Source organism: Verticillium dahliae, genomic scaffold (assembly GCF_000150675.1).
Source record: "Verticillium dahliae VdLs.17 supercont1.2 genomic scaffold, whole genome shotgun sequence".
NCBI lineage: Eukaryota > Fungi > Ascomycota > Sordariomycetes > Glomerellales > Plectosphaerellaceae > Verticillium > Verticillium dahliae.
Genome location: NW_009276916.1, coordinates 2,098,669 through 2,117,152, shown reverse-complemented (window position 1 = coordinate 2,117,152; position 18,484 = coordinate 2,098,669). Strand labels below are relative to the sequence as shown.

The following is an 18,484-nucleotide window of genomic DNA, read 5'->3' as shown; positions in this document are numbered from 1 at the left end:
GAGGCAGTAGTGGGTCTAGCAACCCAGCCAACTGTTGGGGCAGGCTTTCAGGTCAATAAGGGGGGATGCTGGTGTGTGCATGGCTGGCGTTGTCGGAAATCCCTTCACTGCAATGAGGATGCGGCATTCATGTAACTCATCGAGTTTTGAGCTGCGGTCTGCGGCACCATCTGACCTCGTCTTCTGACGAGATACTCTGCCTACCTAGCGATATTTGCTCTGGTTCCCCCCTGGATCTCTTGGTCCAGACGACCCGTCAACACGCAGAACATAACAATCCTGCATCGCTTGAGCGTCACTGCACTCTGGTGCCCATGTGCATTTGCCTACCTAGAATCCAGACGGAAGTACATGTAATCTGCCCTTCGACAATGCAGCGGAAGTACCCTTCGCGCCCCCTGTGGCGGGTCCGGTACCTGGCCAGACCATTCGTCATTTTTGACTCCACTCTGTTTGGCTTCAGGCGGCGCGAGGTTCAACACGCCTTTCCCTTTTCCTCTCCTCCGCCATCTTCATCTGCTGTCTCGGCCGCTCACCAATCAGTCCATCAATCCACACTCAGATGCATCCGAGTCAGAACTCAACCCTGACGAGCTGACAGTCGTGACAGATTCCTATCCACGTTTTTTCCTCAAGGCCCTTCCTCTGCATCATTGTTACCTTCCCCTCCTCCCTGCCGATCAACTACCCGGGACAATCTCACCCCACCGCTGGGATCCCACCCATTCGTAGTGGCTCTGCTCCTTATCCTTAACACAGAAACCGACCTACCTAACCGTACCTTGTCCAACCCCCCGTCGAACAATTGAGCGCCGACCCTCCGACCTGCCTCGTCTGGCCACCAGGTTCTTTTGCGCCATTCACCCATGCCCAATAGCCATCCTCCACGCTCGTTCCTGTTCTCGACGATCCCCTCCAATCATATCTTGATGCGACGCCATTGATCAGTACTCCATACTCCAGCCTCCAACCTCCGTCCCTCCACCTTGCAGCTTTCACGGCGACTTTTTGTGCCACTCCTCAACCACCTCGCCACCACCTCGGCAACGAGGCAGCCATTAGCCAACGAGACAGGCGACGACTCCCTGACGACACAATTTCTGGGTGCGAGTCCCATTGTCATTGCCGCCAGAGCTCGAACTACGACCCCATTCTCTTGCCCTATCCGGCGTAACTCGACGACCACGTTTGAGATTCCGCCTCCTCCATTCGGCCCTCTATTGCGCACACCACCCGCTGGCTGTTCCCGTAGTCCGGATGTGATTTCGTCGAGCCTCATTGTCTTTCACCAGCGCCTCCAGCTCCTGTCAAGCTGCGACTGCCATCGCGGGACGTGATGGCTGCGAGACCACCAAACGAGGGTCATCCCAAGCCAGATGTTGGCGACACCCTTCTTGTCATTCGTAAGTCCGGTTGACGATGTTGATCCTCCGTGCTTTCTCCGCGGTGATCTACCGTTGTCGTATCCTCGCACGCATGCCTGGATTGCTTCTAATTTTCTGCAGATGACTTCCTTGCGAGGAGCTCGGACGAGCTAAGTCTTGTCAAAGGTGACCGTGTCGAGCTGATCGAAAGAGACGATGAATTTGGTGACGGCTGGTTTCTGGGCAAACACCTTGCGAATGGCAACAGCGGGCTCTTCCCCGAAGGTATGCGAAACCACCTTGGCTCCAAATCCGCCTCTCGACTGACCCTACTCCTTCTAGTATACACACGACCTGCACCGAAAATCCAACACGCGAATGCCCCTCTCAACCATGTACCCAGCGCCAAAGCGGTCGAATCACCAGCTGAGCCATCGCAAAATATAGGGAGTTCTAACACAGTCGACCCTGCTCAAAGCGCGCTCGTTCCGGCCACACCACCTGTTGCGTCTCCTTCAAGTACGGACGCTGCAACTCCCATAACGCTTCCCCTGAATGCAGCCAAAAAAGACGACGTCCCAAGCCAGCCTCAGCCATCAATCTCCGGACCCAGTTTTGGCTCGCTCAACAGTCTCGAGGCTGGCCCGGACAGCCACGTTCTCCACGAGACATTGAATGTTATTGACGAACACATAACCGATTTACGATCTCCGCCAAGCTCAGGTGGTCTACGTGCCGCCACCAACGATTCGGGCAGCGAATACAGCACCCAACTCGATCATCGGCTCTCCTACATCCAGGGTGAAGAGACAGATGAAGAAGAGGAGGGGGCTCACTCCAGGCTCGAAGTCGAGGCATGGTCGCCTGACCAAGTCGCGGAGCATCTGTTCACGGCGGGTGTTGAGAAGCATCACTGTGAAGTGTTTCGCGATCAGGAGATTACTGGCGATGTCCTTTTGGGCATGGACCAGAGTTCTCTTTTCATCAAAGCATTTGACCTGGGGTCCGTGGGACGGCGGCTGAAGACATGGCAGAAGATCAAAGCACTGCAGGATGAGTGCAATGGGCAGGGCATTGCCACTAAAAGGACGACGCAGACGTACGGCAGCGATGCTGGCTCGGATGGTAGACGGACCCGAAGTAGGACAAGCACCATGACCAACTCCATGCACAGATTACCACCGGGCGACGACAGGACCATGTCGATACAAACGAGACGCCTATCCATCACACAAACACCCCGGATGGAAGCAGCCGGGCTCGTTTCGCCCATTTCCTCGACGGCGCTAGGAGACAGCCCCCCCCGACCATCTCACATCAAACGGCCGTCTGCCGCCTCTGTTAGAGACTTACATCACTCGCGACGTCACTCTTCCACCGATTATCTCGGGACCGGCACAACCCCCGCGGCCAACATAATAAACCCGAAACTGGAAACAAGCGGAACATTCCCTCAAGTTCCTACTACTACTACACACAAGAAGCAACCCTCATTTGACAGGAACTGGTCTCTCGGGAATGCCTTTTCATCGCCCCGCCCCCTCTCTTCTGCCGGATTACAGGACGCAATGCATCAGTCTGGACTTAATGTGCAGGAAACTGCGCCTGACCTGGATCGCGGATACTTCAGTGGGAATGAAGTGGATGGCCGGCGGCGCAATGTGCTGAGGAAACGCGACAGCGGTGCTCATTCGAAGAAGAACAGCTACGCTGACGAGCAGCGTGTGCGAAGTGCAACAGCGATATCAAGACACTCGCGGTATGGGAGCATTGATGCTCCTCGCGAAGGTGCACCATCTGCAGCTGCACAAAAGTACTACGGTCTCCAATCAGGCCCTCATAAGCGTGCCACGTCTACCAGCACAACTCGATCTATCCCACGTGTACCCTCGATCTGGGAAGCACCGTCACCCGTTGTCACCAAGCTTGATAGCGCGTCCAGAGACTTGCCTGTTGTGTCGGGGTCGCCTGCCAGTAGGCAAAACGTAAACTCTGACTGGTTGGCTTCGCTTGTCAACAAGCCCACAGTCAAGATTGGCGGCTTGAGAGCGACTTCGGACATCTCCTCTGGGGAGCGCGCACGAATCACATCACCTGTCGATACCACCGTCAAGGATTCGCCTTTACCTTCTCCTGCACCGACGGGATCCAGCACGCCGTCTGCAGGGCCGAGCTTCGACCTGGATTCGCCTGGGAATGGGAAAATGAGCCCTAGCACCACGACAACAGCCGCTAGTAAATCCAGTCGCAGGAAAGGAAAGAAGGAAACAGCGCCTATCAACGAGGACTGCAGAAGATTGGACCGAAAGAGGCCATGAAAGACGCAGATTACAGCGCATGGATGAAAAAGAAGAGCTCGAATCTGATGACGACTTGGAAGCCTCGACTTTTTGTCCTGAAAGGAAGACGTCTGGCCTACTACTATTCAGAAGATGACCAGCAAGAGAAGGGCTTGATCGATATCTCTTTCCACCGTGTTCTGCCTGCAGACAATGAGAAGCTGACAGGTCTTCACGCGACTCTGACTGGGGCAGGCTCTGCCGCAGCACCTGCCGCCAGCACTCTCGCGCAACCAGAGGTCGCCCTGGACAAGGGAGACGACTCGATGTTTATTTTCAAGCTCGTACCCCCGCGCACAGGACTGACCCGCGCGGTCAACTTCACCAAGCCCACAGTTCACTATTTTGCAGTCCCTAATCTGCAGCAGGGACGACTATGGATGGCAGCTCTCGTCAAGGCTACCATCGACCGGGACGATACTCAACCTATAACCACGACATATCAGCAGAAGACCATATCACTTGCGAAAGCAAGGGCCATGCGTCACCGACCACCTGCACTAATGAACCTGGACGAGACACCCGAGGAGGACAAGAAGAATGTGGGAGGCTCCAACAAGGACGCAAATCTCCTTGGTATTCATTTCGGCGAGACGGACAGTGGCGTGTCCGGCTTGGAGAAGCCGGGCCCAGCAAAGGTAGAAAGTGCCAACGCGCAGAAGCTCTTCTTCGATGCTGAAAGCAGTGCCGCTCCTCCGCCTCAGAGCGCATAGAGGCGCCTGCGGAGTTTACGGCCACTGCGAAAGAATGCTGACGAGACTCCGGCAACGTAATGGGGGCTTGGCTTGGTCCGCTTCTTCGGTGCGTCATGATTGAGATTTCGATTCCTGGAGATACAATTAATGAAGAGATGGTTGGAGCGCGAAACGCATTTAGGACTGCAGCTGGCAGTTTGAAAGTTATAATCATTGGGGAGAAATATTCGTTATCGACCCAGGCATTCCCCGAATCAAGGCCAGCCATAACAGTCTGCCCTCTTGTCGGATTCAGGAGCCGTAGGTCGTTGGCCTTCAGGTCTGGTGTCCGATGGCGTCGATGATGCCTCTGTAGCAGGGGGTAAGGGGGCGGGGAGCTCTGAGACGCGATACGCCACTGACCAGCGTGTACATGGTTTGCTTGTTCATGAGTACAATGACGGCTGGTTCTAGCTAGACATATCTACTATCCTAGTAGATCACCTATATGATGCGGACAATTTCACTTCGAAATGTTCTTTACGTCCGACAGGCTTCGCTTACTACGGTGACATTTCATGACGATGCTGAGCATGCCCCCCTTGAATACAACGCCCTGGAAGGCCAAATTCTGACAGCTTAGGAGAGGACTTCTCGTCAAAGCTTGGCCTTCTTTCCATTCACTCGAGGCTTGACCGGAATCTTGGGGTGGCCACCATCCAGTGTCAGGCCCGTGATCTTCTCCAGCTCTTTGACGGCTTCGTAAGCCCGGCCCAGATGGACCTTGATCGTCCTAAAGCCTTTTTGCTTTCCACCTTTCAGATTCTCGCCGATGTCGTCAAGAAACAAGACGTCGCCCGCAGTGACGCCGTCGGCCCATCCGCACCTTCGTCCCCTCTCCGTATCAGCATTCTTGGCGACAAACTCGCTGACCGTATCGAGAGCAAGCTGGTATGCTTTTGGGTCCGGCTTTCGCAGTCCTACATGCGCCGAGGAAACAAAGACGTCAAACAGACCACGGACGGGGTCGTCAAGGAAGTCTTCTTTCCAGAGAGGGTGCCCGCGCGGGAAAATGACCGTATTACTGAGTGCCGCGAGTACATAACGCCCGCTCTCCTTAAGTTTCTTCAAGGCAGGGAACATCCAGGGATCTGGTGGGATGGAGTTGATCATCATCTCGTGGAACAGCTTCTCCCCATCGATAGATGGTACCGGGGGGGTCTCCTTGGGCAAACTAGGATCCTTGGCCTGTTGCTCACTGTAGAACTGCTCCCACCTAGTAGGATCACTCAGGTCTTGATTGAAGCCCCTGAAGAATGCGTCGTCCATGGGGATGGATCCCGTTTCCAGCCGGTGCCAGAATCCGTTTGGCTTCGTCTTCGAGATGGAGGTGTTGACCCATCCTGGCGGGATGCCGAGACCCAGCTCGTAGTCCAGGATTGACTGGAAGGGAGAAACAACCTGCCGAATATGAGACCTCATGAGAATGACAGAACGGCAGCCGTCAACTTACACACACGCCGCCAATATCAAACAGGATGACTTTGGGCTGCTTAGAGTCCACCATGTCGGCGACAACGTCGAGAATAGAATCAACCTGGATTGAATCAAGCTGGTCGAGAGACTGCATCAGGTTCAGCGAGGACGAATATTTCAGCGAGCAAAGGAGGACACCGCGAGGCATTGACGCCGGTGACCGAGTCCCGCGAACCTCGGCACAGCTCCCCGCAGAGAGCGGATGGAGAGGCCTGGGGTTCCGCGTCGGGTGGATATCCGTATCCTTGCCGATCGCGTCCCTTACTGAAGCATACCCACACGTGACTCGTGGCCAACCTGGTCTCTCGTCCCCCACCAGGCTTCCCACCCTCGCCTGGGTCCCTGACGCCAGCCACTTTGAGACTTATGGCGGGGCAGATAGGGCATGGCGACTACAGAAATTCACCAGTGCCCACAGAATTTGGATCGGCTCTCTTTCAGGAATTCGAGATCGCGAACTTTTTTCGACCTTCACCTCCTCAACCCACCCATCACCTACTGACCTGTTTGCTGAGCGCCTGCCAGCCAACCTACAGTCAAAATGGTAAGTTGAATGCCACTGCGACTTGATGTCGTTGCCTATCCCAGGCCACGACACAAACAAGAGTCAATCGTCCTCAGTACCCGGCAGAAATGCCTTGATAGAGAGTCTTTGCAAGATGCTTCGGATCGAGGGTACAATCTGAAGCGCAAATTGCTGACTCGGGGGTTCTCTTTGCGCAGACGTTCCACAAGCTGGTGAAGAACAACGCGTACTACAGGTAAGCACGCACCTTTTGGAACTCGACTCATCCCAATTCCTTGTCGCCGGTCAATGCTAACATGTAGCACAGTCGCTTCCAGACCAAGTACAAGCGCAGGCAGCAGGGCAAGACCGACTACTACGCTCGTAAGCGCCTCATCACCCAGGCCAAGAACAAGTACAATGCGCCCAAGTACCGCATGGTCGTCCGCTTCACAAACAAGGACATCATCTGCCAGATCGTCACCTCTGAGATCTCTGGCGACAAGGTCTTCAGCGCCGCTTACGCCCACGAGCTCCCCGCTTTCGGCATCAAGCACGGTCTGACCAACTGGTCCGCCGCTTACGCCACCGGTCTCCTCCTCGCCCGCCGCACTCTTAGCAAGCTCGGCCTCGACAAGGAGTTCACCGGTGTTGAGGAGGCCGATGGCGAGTTCACCCTCACTGAGGCCGCCGAGACCGACGATGGCGAGCGCCGTCCCTTCAAGGCCTTCCTCGACGTCGGCCTTGCCCGCACCTCCACCGGTGCCCGTGTCTTCGGCGCCATGAAGGGCGCCTCCGACGGTGGCATTCTCATCCCCCACAACGAGAAGCGTTTCCCCGGCTACGACATTGAGTCCAAGGAGCTGGACGCTGAGACCCTCAAGCGTTACATCTTCGGTGGCCACGTTGCCGAGTACATGGAGACCCTCGCCGATGACGATGAGGAGCGCTACAAGTCCCAGTTCCAGCAGTACGTCGATGACGACGTCGAGGCTGACGGCGTTGAGGACATGTACACCGAGGCCCACGCCGCCATCCGTGAGGACCCCTGGAAGAAGGTCGAGGGCTCCAAGAAGACCAAGGAGGAGTGGAAGGCCGAGTCCCTCAAGTACAAGACTGCCCGCCTCACCAAGGAGGAGAAGGAGAAGCGCGTGCGCGAGAGGATCGTCGCCCTCCGCGACGAGTAAACCTCTGGCACTCGGTCTGCTGGGTGCATGGCGGTGGTACGGGGCAGTGGCCCGCTTGTCCTAGTGTAGGACTGGCAGGGCGGCTGCAAAAAGCAATGACGTCTCGACATGATACGGGTCGTACTGGAGTTATAAGGATTCCTGGCAGGTTCATAGTCAAAAGGACGTTGCGACAAATGATTGATGATTCCCCCTTTCAAGCACCTGTGCCCCAGTCCTGGCTGGCCGTGAGTGTCGTGTGATGAAGTGGGCGTACATCAACATGATGAATCAAACAGGTCCGTATCTTGAGGCGACCGTGTGACTATCCGCCACAATGACACGGGCGTCTTGATCGGGTTTGGTGGTGGACCCTTCGGTAATCACGTCAGCGTATATAGATGGAATTGCGAGACTTTGAAGCCGAGCAGGCTTCGGTTTCGGCAGGCAGACCACGGCGTTGTTCCCGCCGAAGAGGGTGGGTAAATTAGAGTCATTTATGTAAGTTTATGGGAACCCTGACGGAGTCAGATTGTTCGAGGGGGCATGGCGGGAAAGGTGCTGGCCAGCGCTTTCATCCTGACCAGGGCTGTTGGATACGTTTTTCCAGCGGCATCTGGAATCTTGCTGGCCCTCCCCGCCGCGGCGTCCCTTTGAGCAGCCCGCACGGCATTCAAGGTCGGGGATTTTTCCTCGTCCGGAGGCGCACTGGCACCGGGACACATAGGGTTTGCAAGGTAAGGTGGCATTTGCATGGTCGGCGGCCAAGGCTCAAGAGGGACGAATTGCCGACAGGCCGAATCTTCGGACAAGTTCGGTTGTCAATTGACTGTCATCGGCGAACGCGGCGATTGGTACATGTATGTTCCAATCCTGAGTATCACGCAGGTTGGGGGGGGGGGGGGGGGGGGGGGACGGGGGGTATTCGAGTTCTGTCGTCATGGTGTGGTCGAAAAATCCGTCAGGCCATATGGGCGTGGAAAATCCTCCCCACAGAGGAACGTGACCAAACACGCACACTGGCATCCATCGTGGAGCGGAGCGCCGGGTGGGCATTCTGACGTTGGTGACCGGGCAAGCAATAGTACAGTCGCAACATGTACCTACCTGACAAATTGGGTAGCAAGGGTAGGTCGAGGGAGTCAGGTACCTTAGACAGAGGAGGTAGACACCTCAGTAAGCAATCAGCATCTTTGGGGGCCCCAGCGACCGAGGCCATCGGCGATGGACCTGTTTTTGGGCAGTCCATTCTAAGGCGCAGCGAGAGCAGTGGATGTGAGTGCAGTGTGATGCGGGCTACAGGGGCTGTGCAGCGAGCACAAGGCGAGGTACCCAAGGTGAGGTAACGGAGTAGTTAGCGGCACGCTGAGGCCTGACGTGGTGGGGGCATTGCTGCGTCAGTGGCCACCCGGATCCCCGGTGGTGCTGCTGAGACCGGGCTGGCCAGACTGCTGGCTAGTCCGGGCTTCTTCAGGGCAGATTCATCCCACCGTTTGCGGGGAGGACCAGGGACGTGGGCGAGCGTCAAGAGCTAAGATTTTGTTCCCGGTAAAGTACCGCGCGCGCGTGCGTAGGGATGAGGATATGGTCCTGCCGTCGAAAACCATGATGTCGGTAGGTAGTGATGATGGGCAAGAGAGTTTGGTGTGCTCTCGCTTGCTCGTTTTTCCCTCTCTTCCCTCTCTTCCCTCTCGTCCTGGGCAGCCGATTGCATAGTTTGTGACGGACGCATGCCACGATTGTGCGCCCCATTAGCTCTACCGAAGCACGTCCACACATAGGTACGGTACTTACGTAGGTAGGTGCCTAGGTACTTAGTAGAGGTACCTACCTGGTCAGGGTACATTAGCCTTGCCCACCTTGCGTTAGCAAGTGGCTTCCCCACCTCTTTGCCGAACCAGCATCACGTATTGCCTCATTGCTTGTCACTCTTAGCCACCCGCTAGACCCTGCGTGACCTGGGGCCGGCCAGTTCCAAGGTGCTTACAATTACATTGAGGGGACCTTTCACTACCTACCTTACCTACCTTGCCTGTTCGTGCTTCCCGCCTCGCCCGCTGTCGCCGCCGCCGACGCCGCCGCATCCAGCTCAACCTGCCCGCCCGCTCGCCAGCCCCGTCCTCGAATAACCTTTTGCCATCCACCACCTAGGAATCTATCTGCCTCAACTTTCTACCAACGACCACTCTGCTGCCTCCCTCAGCCTGTCGGAATCCCCACTACACTGCGAACCATGGACAACTGAACCTGCAACTCACCTCACCCGACGTCGCCAACATCCTCGACCTCAGTCCCCCTCCAGGCTCTTGCGACTTTCGGGCTCGTCTCCCCTACAGCCAGCGTTGCTGCTTCGCCCCCCCTCACCGCCGGGCGTGCTGTGCCAGGGTCTCCGCAACCCTCCCAAGATGGAGCATGTTCACGGCGTCGACGTCAGCTGGATGACCCACGGCTCTCCAAAAGGTGACTCCCACCTCTCTTGCGGCCTCCTCGTATCTCACACATCTTTGGGGGACGACCGTCATCTTCTATTAGTCCAATTTACTAATTGCACCATTCATCAATTCCAGATAAAGGTGCAAAAAACACCACGACCCGTCCGCTCACACAGCAACAGTCTCGGGAAACCCCACGATCCTCTCCAGCGTCCGTGGGTTCTGACGCTCCGTCACCGACTACACCCAGTTCTCCCGTCGCTGCCACCAACGGTAGTAGCACCAACGGCCACAATGTTGCTGAGAATGGCGCCTTGCCAAAGCCCATCCCCACGACTCGACCTGGCGTGAGAAGAACCGAATCGAGCGAGAAGCCTGGGCCCAACGGCACACCCCCGCATCGCAGGAACTCGTGGTTCTCCAGCATATCCTCCAAATTCTCCTCGTCCCCAAATCCAAGCACCACCGCCCCCAGTAGCAGTCCGATCGCCCAGCAGCCCCAGACCACCCCGCCCAAGGACACCACACCAGCCCCGCCCAAAGCGGTGCCCAGCAGAAATGCCGTCCTTCAGCACGCGACCAAGCCCGATGGCGACCTGCCCTACACACCAGCTCCCCCTAGCCGCGGCCAGTCCAGTTTCCTCGGCGTCTTCCGCCGTCTGTCTTCCTCCGGCGGCGCTCTCCACAACAGCCAGAGGGGCAATCACGGCCTGGTCGAAAGGAAGATTCTAAACGTCGACCGAAATCGGGAGCGCTGTGCCATTGCTGCGCTTCACCAGGCCAAGCTCCGGAGGGTCGCTTTCAGTGTTGACGTCGAAATTGCACCCATGCCCAAGTACACCGATGCGGAAAATGGTGTCAAGTCGACGGTCCCTGCCGACAAGTCCACGAAGCGAAAGCTGACGGAAAAGGGCGAGGGTGAGGCGCTTAAGAACCCGAAAACGATCGAGGAACAGAAGGAGCAAGAAGGCGTCGTTAAGGCTACTGGAGAGCAGGTGCCGAAAGAGCCTGAAGAGGAAGGCAGCGAAGTAGCTCAGCAGCAACAGAAACAGGATGTCGCGGCCAACGCTCCTACGCTCGCCGACAAGGAGCGTGAGGCTAGGAAAAAAGAGAAGAAGAAGAAGAGCGAGGAGGAGCGCAAGGCTCGCAAAGAGAAGAAACGAAAGCTGGCCGAGGCAAATGGAACCGTCCCCATGGAAATCCATCTCGATGACAGCGATTCCTCCGGCGAAGTCTCCCCGGCGGCCCCTCCTCCTGTCGAGGCGCCTAAAACCACGGCGTACCCAACCACGAACCCCGTTAGGATATACAGGCGATGCTGCCAACTTCGGGAGACGCCGATCCTAAAGAGGATTACCGAACAGCTCATTGACCCCGCCAACCTTTCGTCCGACGTTGGTGTGGTGGAGAAACTAGACTTGACTGGTTACTGGATGCAGCTGCCCGACCTAATCACCCTTGGCGATTACCTCGCCGTGGTCCCCGTCAAGGAAGTAATTCTTGAAAACTGCGGACTCTCAGATGAGGGCTTACGGGTTATTCTCGCTGGACTACTCGCTGCCAGGCGGCCAGAGAGCAGGAGACGAAAACAGGTTACTCACCCTGAAGGTCTCACTCGACAAGGTGGCGTTGTTGAACGGCTGGTACTGAAGAACAACAAGCTGGGCGTCGATGGCTGGAAGCATACCTGTCTGTTCATCTATCTTTGCCGGACGCTGAGGCACCTGGATCTGTCTATGGTCCCTCTACCACGACCCGTGTCGCCCAAGACCCATCCTGGTCATCGGCCTCTTCACTTGCCTCATCTCCATCACCAGCCTGAAGAGATCACGCTGGCTTCCTTGTTCTCTAAGGCTGTGGGACAGCGCCTCGCAGGCTCAACCTTGGAGCTGCTACACATTGGAGGCATTGAACCGACATCAGAGGAACTCGGCACCATCATTGATGGCGTCATTGAGTGTGGGGTGAAGCGATTGGGCCTTGCTCATAACAATATCGACGACAAGGGCTTGGAACATGTTGCGAGGTGGGTCACCAGCGGCAACTGTGTAGGCCTTGACCTCGGCGGCAATGACCTGCGGGAGAACCTCGAAGTGTTTGCCAATGCTATTTCATCAGACTCTCCACTTTGGGGTCTTAGTCTGGCAGAATGCAATCTACGCGCGGGGACTTTGTGCAAGATCCTACCCAAGCTCGTTCCTCTGGACAATTTCCGTTTCATCGACCTTTCACACAATCAGGACTTGTGCAGAACGGAGCCGAGTGCCATCAGCCTACTGCGAAAGTAAGTCATGTTCTACCTTGAACCTTTCGTTTAGCTAACATGATCAGGTACCTCCCCAAGCTCGAAAACCTCAGGAGGATTCATCTAGCAGACGTGGCGATGTCATCTGAGCAGGCCATTGCACTAGCTGAGATCCTACCCGAAGTGCAAAATCTCGCTCACATTAGCTTCCTCGAGAACCCTGATCTCGTCAATTTGGCCGACGCCCAGACTGAGGAGTCTCAGGAAGAAGCATGCGCCCTCTATGCATCTCTCCTGGCTGCCACCCGAGTGTCGAACACAATGGTCTGTGTCGACATTGACGTCCCCAGCGAACGATCGGGCGAGATCGTCAAGGCGATGGCTAAGCAGGTTGTGGCGTATTGCTTGCGTAACTTGCAGCGCTTCCCCATTGCGGAAATCAGCTCTGCCGTTCAAGCCCTCTCGGACGGTCAGGATGCACCGGCTGGACAGGATCCGCCATATCCCGATGTCCTTGCCCATCTTGTCGGCCACGACGTTCTCAATCAATACGAAGTTGCGTCCGACGACGAGTCTGCTCCTGATGACGACTACGTTATTGGTGGTACAGGCGTGGTGAAGGCTTTGACCTGTTGCCTCAAGAACAGGGGCGACGAATCGAGGAGGCAGTCTGGCGAGCTCATCAGAGAGGTTGAGGGCGGCATCACGCTACCCGCCATTCCCCAGCCGAGGCTGCCTCACGGCAAGGCCAAGGTCATGTCAAAGCACCTACTCGCGAGTGCCCGAAAGATCAGGGTGCGCCTGCAGCCAGCCATTGCGCGGGCCAAGAACAACGCGAGCGACGAGGAGAATTACCGCAAGCTGATGTTCCTGGACACAACGCTGGCCAATATTATCAAGCGGTTCGAGGACGAATTTCCGGACACACGCGTCGACGAATCGACCGAACAGGCAGTGGCCGACGCCGCGTCGGCCAAGTCCGATCAACTTGGCACGTCGTTGTCGTCCGAGCTCGACCCAGAGCAAATCGCCATCCCGTCGGATCCTGAGGACGACCTCGACCTCCAAGTGCGGCCCAGCGTGTCGCGCAGCAATTCAATCATGTCGCACACGTCCCGCGCGCTTGCCGATGAGGAGGGTCGCATACTCCGCGCGGGTCACAAATTCCGCTCCGGCATCATCAAGCCCGAGCATTACGGCCTCCTCAACAGCCCAGACGAGCTCAGCTTTGAGCCAAAGCACGAGGCGTCCATGCTGGACATGGTCGAGGAGCTTGATGACCCCGCGCTCAGCCGCAAGGCCAAGGAAAAGGGCATCATTCGCCTCTTTCGCGAGGACAGGGTGGAGATCTCCGAGGCCCTGCGCCGCGTGGACCCAGAGTACTGGGAGCGCTTCGTCGAGAGCCAGGAGAAGGCGAGGGGGAACGTGCAGGTGTCGTCGGTGACGAACGGGGCCGTCAAGCCCGCGCAGGGGGACGAGAGCGCCGTCGTTGACGATGCTTGATACCTCGCGCCTCCTCCTTGATTTTCTTTCGCGTTCCGTTTTTATCATTATCTTCATTCATTTTTGGTATCATGGCACGAGCTGTACGAGCGGGGTTGCGATGGCGTACGGGGTTTTCTTGCTTTCCTTTTCCATCTGAGTTTTGAAGAGAAAGACATGAGAAGAGTACTTGTTTGGAGTTTGCCGCATCCCCACGGCGTTTTGGCGTCCTCTTCAAGGGAGAGGGTCGAGAGTGCCAATCAGTCGTTACTGAATGTATAACATGATGAAATGCGACTTCAAGGGGTGAGCGCTGCGTTTGGAACCAGCCACGTTCTGCTGTCGTGATGAAGCATGAGAATATGCTCACCTAGCAAACTGGAGTGCGGTTGTCCTGGGACTGTCAGTGAGAATCATCCCCACACACCTCATACATGCTGCTACATTTCGAAGCAACTCGACGGGCATGCGTGCAAAGAGGAAGCCAAACCGGACAATGAATAAGTGGGCTTTGCAGCAGGCAACATGGTCTTTCGTCTCTTGACTAAATCATACATTATGAGTATCATCAACGCGCGTCGGGTATAGCAAGAATTCCAGAACCAGAACAAAACTCCAGAGGCATTATCCGTCCTCTTTCCCCGCCGAGGTATCATCCAGCCATCCCTTCCGTGATTCCCGCCGTCTCTGTTTTATACTGTCCACCCAACCTGTCCCCATCTAACCATATGTCCAACTGTAAAAACTTGAGAAGAATAAAGTATCAACAGAAGAGGAGAATAAGGGAAACGAAAGAAAGAATACAAGAGAAGAGAAGAGGAGAAGAACAATGACCCGTGAAGAAAAAAGACAATCAAGCGTATCCCTTCTCCAGATCAACCCTCCAAACACCGATAGACGAGAACCCCGTCGTCCCGAAATCCCCTTCGCCCCTGCCCTCGCGGATGACGCCCCATCCGAGCATACCCGCCGCGGCATCCCGGTCCGACGCAAGTCGCCTGCACCGCGCCGCCAGCACGGCCGAGCAGCTCCCAGCCCGCAGAACAAGCGGGTTGCCCATCGGCTTGCCGTCCTCCCCCGTTGTGGACCTACTGTCCGCGCGCCGCAGGCCGAGGATCAGCACGAGAGCGGCCACAACGAGGAGAAGGACAAGTACAATGGCGAGGGATGTCGGGTCAGGTGCCAGGATCAAGCGGTCCGGGGTAAGGTTCGAAGCACCACTTGTGGTAGGGCGGAAGGAGAGGACGACGGGGTGGAGGGACTGTGAGAGGAACAGAGAGAGGCACACCCATAGTGCCAGGAGCAGCCAGGAGATGGGGCGGGGCAGGCTGAGGTATAGAGATGAAGTCTGGGCACCGACAGGGTGACGAGAGGAGACGCGCAGGGGCAGAGACGCGCCCGGCACAGCGTAGAGAGAAAGCTCATTAGAGAGGTAATACATCGACAGCAGCGCGTTGGTCGACAAGTACGTGCACGCAAGCAGGAGCTGGGGCAGTGATGAAAGGATGGCGAGAGCAGCGTGTGCGGTGTTCGGGTTGACGAGAAAGTGAGAGGCCTTCGCATCTGAGAACAGACCAGACATGGGATTGGCGAAGCCATCGCCGGACTGCAGGGCAATGCCCAATAAAGCACTAACGAACGCAACCAGCGCTGCCCAGATCACGGCCCAGATGGCCCAGCGCCGGAGGCTTACGGAACGAGCCCACATGTGGTTTGTGGGCATGTAGTATTGCGCCTGGTGGATGATGGATGCCCAGCGCCCCTGCTGGACGTCGGCTTTGGTTAACAAGCAGGCCCCCCGAACCGTCTTGTCCTCGAGGGTTAGGAAGGAGCCCAAGGCGTCGCCGAGAGTCACGAGAGGAGAGAAAAATTGAATGGCCAGAATCGCGACTGAAGCGGCAATGATGACAAAGACTGGCAAGATGATGGCGCCAAGGACAGCGTCGTTTGTGTCAACAGCGCAGACAGTCGCTGTCACGTCTGCTGGTCTAGCCAGGCAAGACGTTATCTTGTCAGCACCAAACGTGACGCTCGCGGGGTTCCGGGCATTGACAAGGTCCGTCAAGGGCGATGAAGGTAACGCGGTTTGAAGCAGGGAGCTCCTCTGCGAGTCGTTGTCGGCGACGAGCAGCACTGCGCTGAAGTCTGTCTGGTACGGGCCGCTGAATTGCTCGAGGCAGTCTGCGACGTTGAGGCGTGTAAGGCGGCCGTTCGACGCCAATTCTTGGAGAGCCTGAATTTCCAGCCACTGCAGGCCCACGGCGTTGCTGTCCGCAGCATCACTGAAGGTGGCGCCATTTGAGAAGGACTCGGTGACGATGAGAATATTATGTGCCGGTACAAATTTTGTGGTGAAGATTACTGCATTATATCTGGCAAGCAATGAGTGGGTTGGCGCAGAAACAAGCCGACGATGTTGCAACTCACATTACTTGGGTAGAGATGGCTGCCACGAGGAGGATGGCAGCCAAGGCGGCGCGTCGTTTTGAGATGAACTTGAAGTTCCTCAAAGACGGGATGCCAATGTCGAGCCACTTCTGCCCAGCATGAGCGAGCTCGACTTCAGCGCGAGTCGGGCTGCTCAGCACTTGAAAGGTGTAGTTGGCGCCAAACAGGAGGGCTACAATGAAGAAGTTGATGGCGACGTGCAAGCCAAAGTTGAGGTGCTGAGCTGCATCGCAGGATCCTTCAAAGATGCGACTCTTGCCGCCGTGCTCCAAAGCCATCGCAATGACGAAGAAGATGATCGTCGTGAGAAGAATGACACCGGCGATGGCGACGTGGACGGCAATGCCGCCCCTCCAACCGTCCAAGGAGGCCCAAAAGCCGCGTGCTGACCGCACGCTCCAGCCTCCTTCGTGGCCCAGCATCTGCTCAACGTCGTCATGCGAAGCAACGGAGTCCAGCCGGCTCACAGTGGAGCCATTGTCGAAGAAGCCATCAGGTCCGAAGCGCTGTTTCAAGGCGGCTGCAACATCCTCGGGATCGGGCGTGTTCTGCTTTTCTCTCTTGCGCGCCAAGGTCTCGGGCGTCTCGCCGCGCAAGTAGTTGATGATGTAGTCCGGCACGAAATCCAGAAGAGTGGCGGTTGATTCTCGTTTCGCGTGCTGCCACGTCGCGCGCCGGGCCCGATTGGATGTCAAGGGTTGCTGTGACGAAGGCGAACCGAGGCCGGTCTCTTCTGCATCTTCGGGCACTCCTCCATGCATGAAAGGCCACTGAATGGTCTGTCTGTTTGTCGCCCGTGTGGCACTGGTGCCTGGCCGGCTGAGGCTGCTCTGTCGCCGCCTGCTCACATTACTAGTTGTCGGCCTGCTGATTGTGCTGGTCTGTGGCCCGCTACCACTGCTGCTGTTACATGTGTGAGTATGAGGCGGATGGGAAGAAGTTCACTTGGCTCGGGACGAGAGACTGACCTTGTTAGAGTGCTCATATGTTCCAGGGCTGCGGGTGACTGGTTTCTTGGGCTCACGTCGCCCTCGTCTCGCGACACTTTGGCAGGCTCCATTTCGAATTACTCCAGGTTGAATGACAGGCGAGGGTAAGACGGCATGAATGGGTTGTTGCGAAGGAGTGAATATCTCGTTGCATGGAACCAAACGAGAGGGTTGCAACAACCACACGGAGAAGATGAGACTCTCCGGTTTCAACTGATACACAGAACGAAAGAAAGAGAACGGAACAGGGAGGGGATACGGCTCGCTGTAAGAATGAGAGGCAGGGGTCGACATGAGTCTTGTATGCCCACGAGGGGCGGTCGGAACGCGTCTGAGAATAGCCATGGTCCTTTCATCTTATGGAGGATGCGGCGTTAAAAAAAAAACGTCCCCTTAATGGACGGGATATTGCATGGCCATGGCAGATCATGGAGATGGGGTCTACTAGGCTTGGCCGTGACACTTAGGGGAGCATAGTGCCGGGGTGCTAAGCCATGATGCAATGCGTCAGGGATATTGGTGTCGTCGGGAGGACAGTACCGAGCTCTTGAAGGGGGGGGGGAGGGGCTGGCCCAACAGCGACCTGAGAGTTGGCGGCTATACAGAGCGGGTGGATGGCAGAGATGGGATGGCGTTGAGATCGGGAGGCACGGGCTATCGCAACCTTCAGATGAGCAAAGGGGCCTAGATGGTCCTTGCAAAGCCCACGGGCCTCGGAAGTGGTGTCGCTTTCGAGATGGATCAGGCCAGCTAGCAAGGCCAGGCAGAGGCGCGGTCACAAAGGAAAGGGGTTGCTAGAGTGGGCTATTTCTTCTTCTTCGCTTCTTAGGGCGGGATTGACCCGCACGGGGACGTTCCCCCATAAAGTTGCAGATTGCCGCAAGGAAAAAGAAAGTCGGTGGTGATGACGGCGGCCGGCAGTCCCCTGCTTCGGAGTTGGAGCAGGATTCGAATCGCAGGCATCGCAACACGGGCTGGTTTCATGGGACGCTACTGAGCCCCAGTCGTGGATTTTTGATGTCAGATTCCTGAGTGCTCGGCGGTATACCCTCGTGGTGATCCTCCGTCCGTCTTGGTCTGGGCCGAAGACCCAAGGCCACGGGACGACGGCTGCATCACATATGGATCGACCGTAACATCGCGGCGGGCGATGATCTGTTTGTATGGACACTGGACACGCGTGCCACATCAGCACCTAGACAGAGGACAGTCTCAACCAAGGACGGGGACAAAGGCGAGGCAAGCAAGGGAGCCAGCTAGCTAATGAGGGTCGGAGGGAACCGCAACAAGCAAAGTCAGAAGCA

At 56.6% G+C, this 18,484-nt stretch overlaps 5 protein-coding genes across 5 annotated transcripts; 3 read left to right on the top strand and 2 right to left on the bottom strand.

Annotated features, from left to right (window-relative positions):
- Window positions 1-1,336: 1,336 nt before the first annotated feature.
- On the top strand, window positions 1,337-4,416 carry VDAG_01510 (uncharacterized protein; the record flags this gene model as incomplete). The annotated part of the gene is made up of 4 exons (XM_009650396.1): window positions 1,337-1,403; window positions 1,506-1,649; window positions 1,707-3,599; window positions 3,767-4,416. The coding sequence occupies 4 exons, from the start codon at window positions 1,337-1,339 to the stop codon at window positions 4,414-4,416; spliced, it is 2,754 nt and encodes a 917-aa protein (XP_009648691.1).
- On the bottom strand, window positions 4,400-6,106 carry VDAG_01509 (uncharacterized protein). Its single transcript, XM_009650395.1, has 2 exons — window positions 5,891-6,106; window positions 4,400-5,838 (listed from the first exon to the last, which is right to left on the bottom strand). Exons 1-2 carry the CDS (start codon window positions 6,059-6,061, stop codon window positions 5,035-5,037), a joined length of 975 nt encoding a protein of 324 aa, XP_009648690.1. The 5' UTR covers window positions 6,062-6,106; the 3' UTR covers window positions 4,400-5,034.
- Window positions 6,107-6,406: 300 nt separating this feature from the next.
- VDAG_01508 (60S ribosomal protein L5) lies at window positions 6,407-7,605 on the top strand (the record flags this gene model as incomplete). Its single annotated transcript, XM_009650394.1, has 3 exons — window positions 6,407-6,457; window positions 6,637-6,674; window positions 6,747-7,605. Exons 1-3 carry the CDS (start codon window positions 6,455-6,457, stop codon window positions 7,603-7,605), a joined length of 900 nt encoding a protein of 299 aa, XP_009648689.1. The 5' UTR covers window positions 6,407-6,454.
- Window positions 7,606-9,989: 2,384 nt separating this feature from the next.
- On the top strand, window positions 9,990-13,764 carry VDAG_01507 (uncharacterized protein; the record flags this gene model as incomplete). The annotated part of the gene is made up of 3 exons (XM_009650393.1): window positions 9,990-10,073; window positions 10,199-12,300; window positions 12,348-13,764. The coding sequence occupies 3 exons, from the start codon at window positions 9,990-9,992 to the stop codon at window positions 13,762-13,764; spliced, it is 3,603 nt and encodes a 1,200-aa protein (XP_009648688.1).
- An 832-nt stretch (window positions 13,765-14,596) lies between these two features.
- VDAG_01506 (uncharacterized protein) lies at window positions 14,597-17,251 on the bottom strand (the record flags this gene model as incomplete). The annotated part of the gene is made up of 4 exons (XM_009650392.1): window positions 14,597-16,115; window positions 16,171-16,961; window positions 17,040-17,094; window positions 17,160-17,251. 4 exons carry the CDS (start codon window positions 17,249-17,251, stop codon window positions 14,597-14,599), a joined length of 2,457 nt encoding a protein of 818 aa, XP_009648687.1.
- Window positions 17,252-18,484: the final 1,233 nt, after the last annotated feature.

Coding starts and splice junctions, on each gene's coding strand:
- VDAG_01509 (XM_009650395.1), bottom strand. CDS start 6,061: ATGCCTCGCGGTGTCCTCCTTTGCTCGCTGAAATATTCGTCCTCGCTG. Junction 5,839..5,890: donor TTGATATTGGCGGCGTGTGT/GTAAGTTGACGG, acceptor CATATTCGGCAG/GTTGTTTCTCCCTTCCAGTC.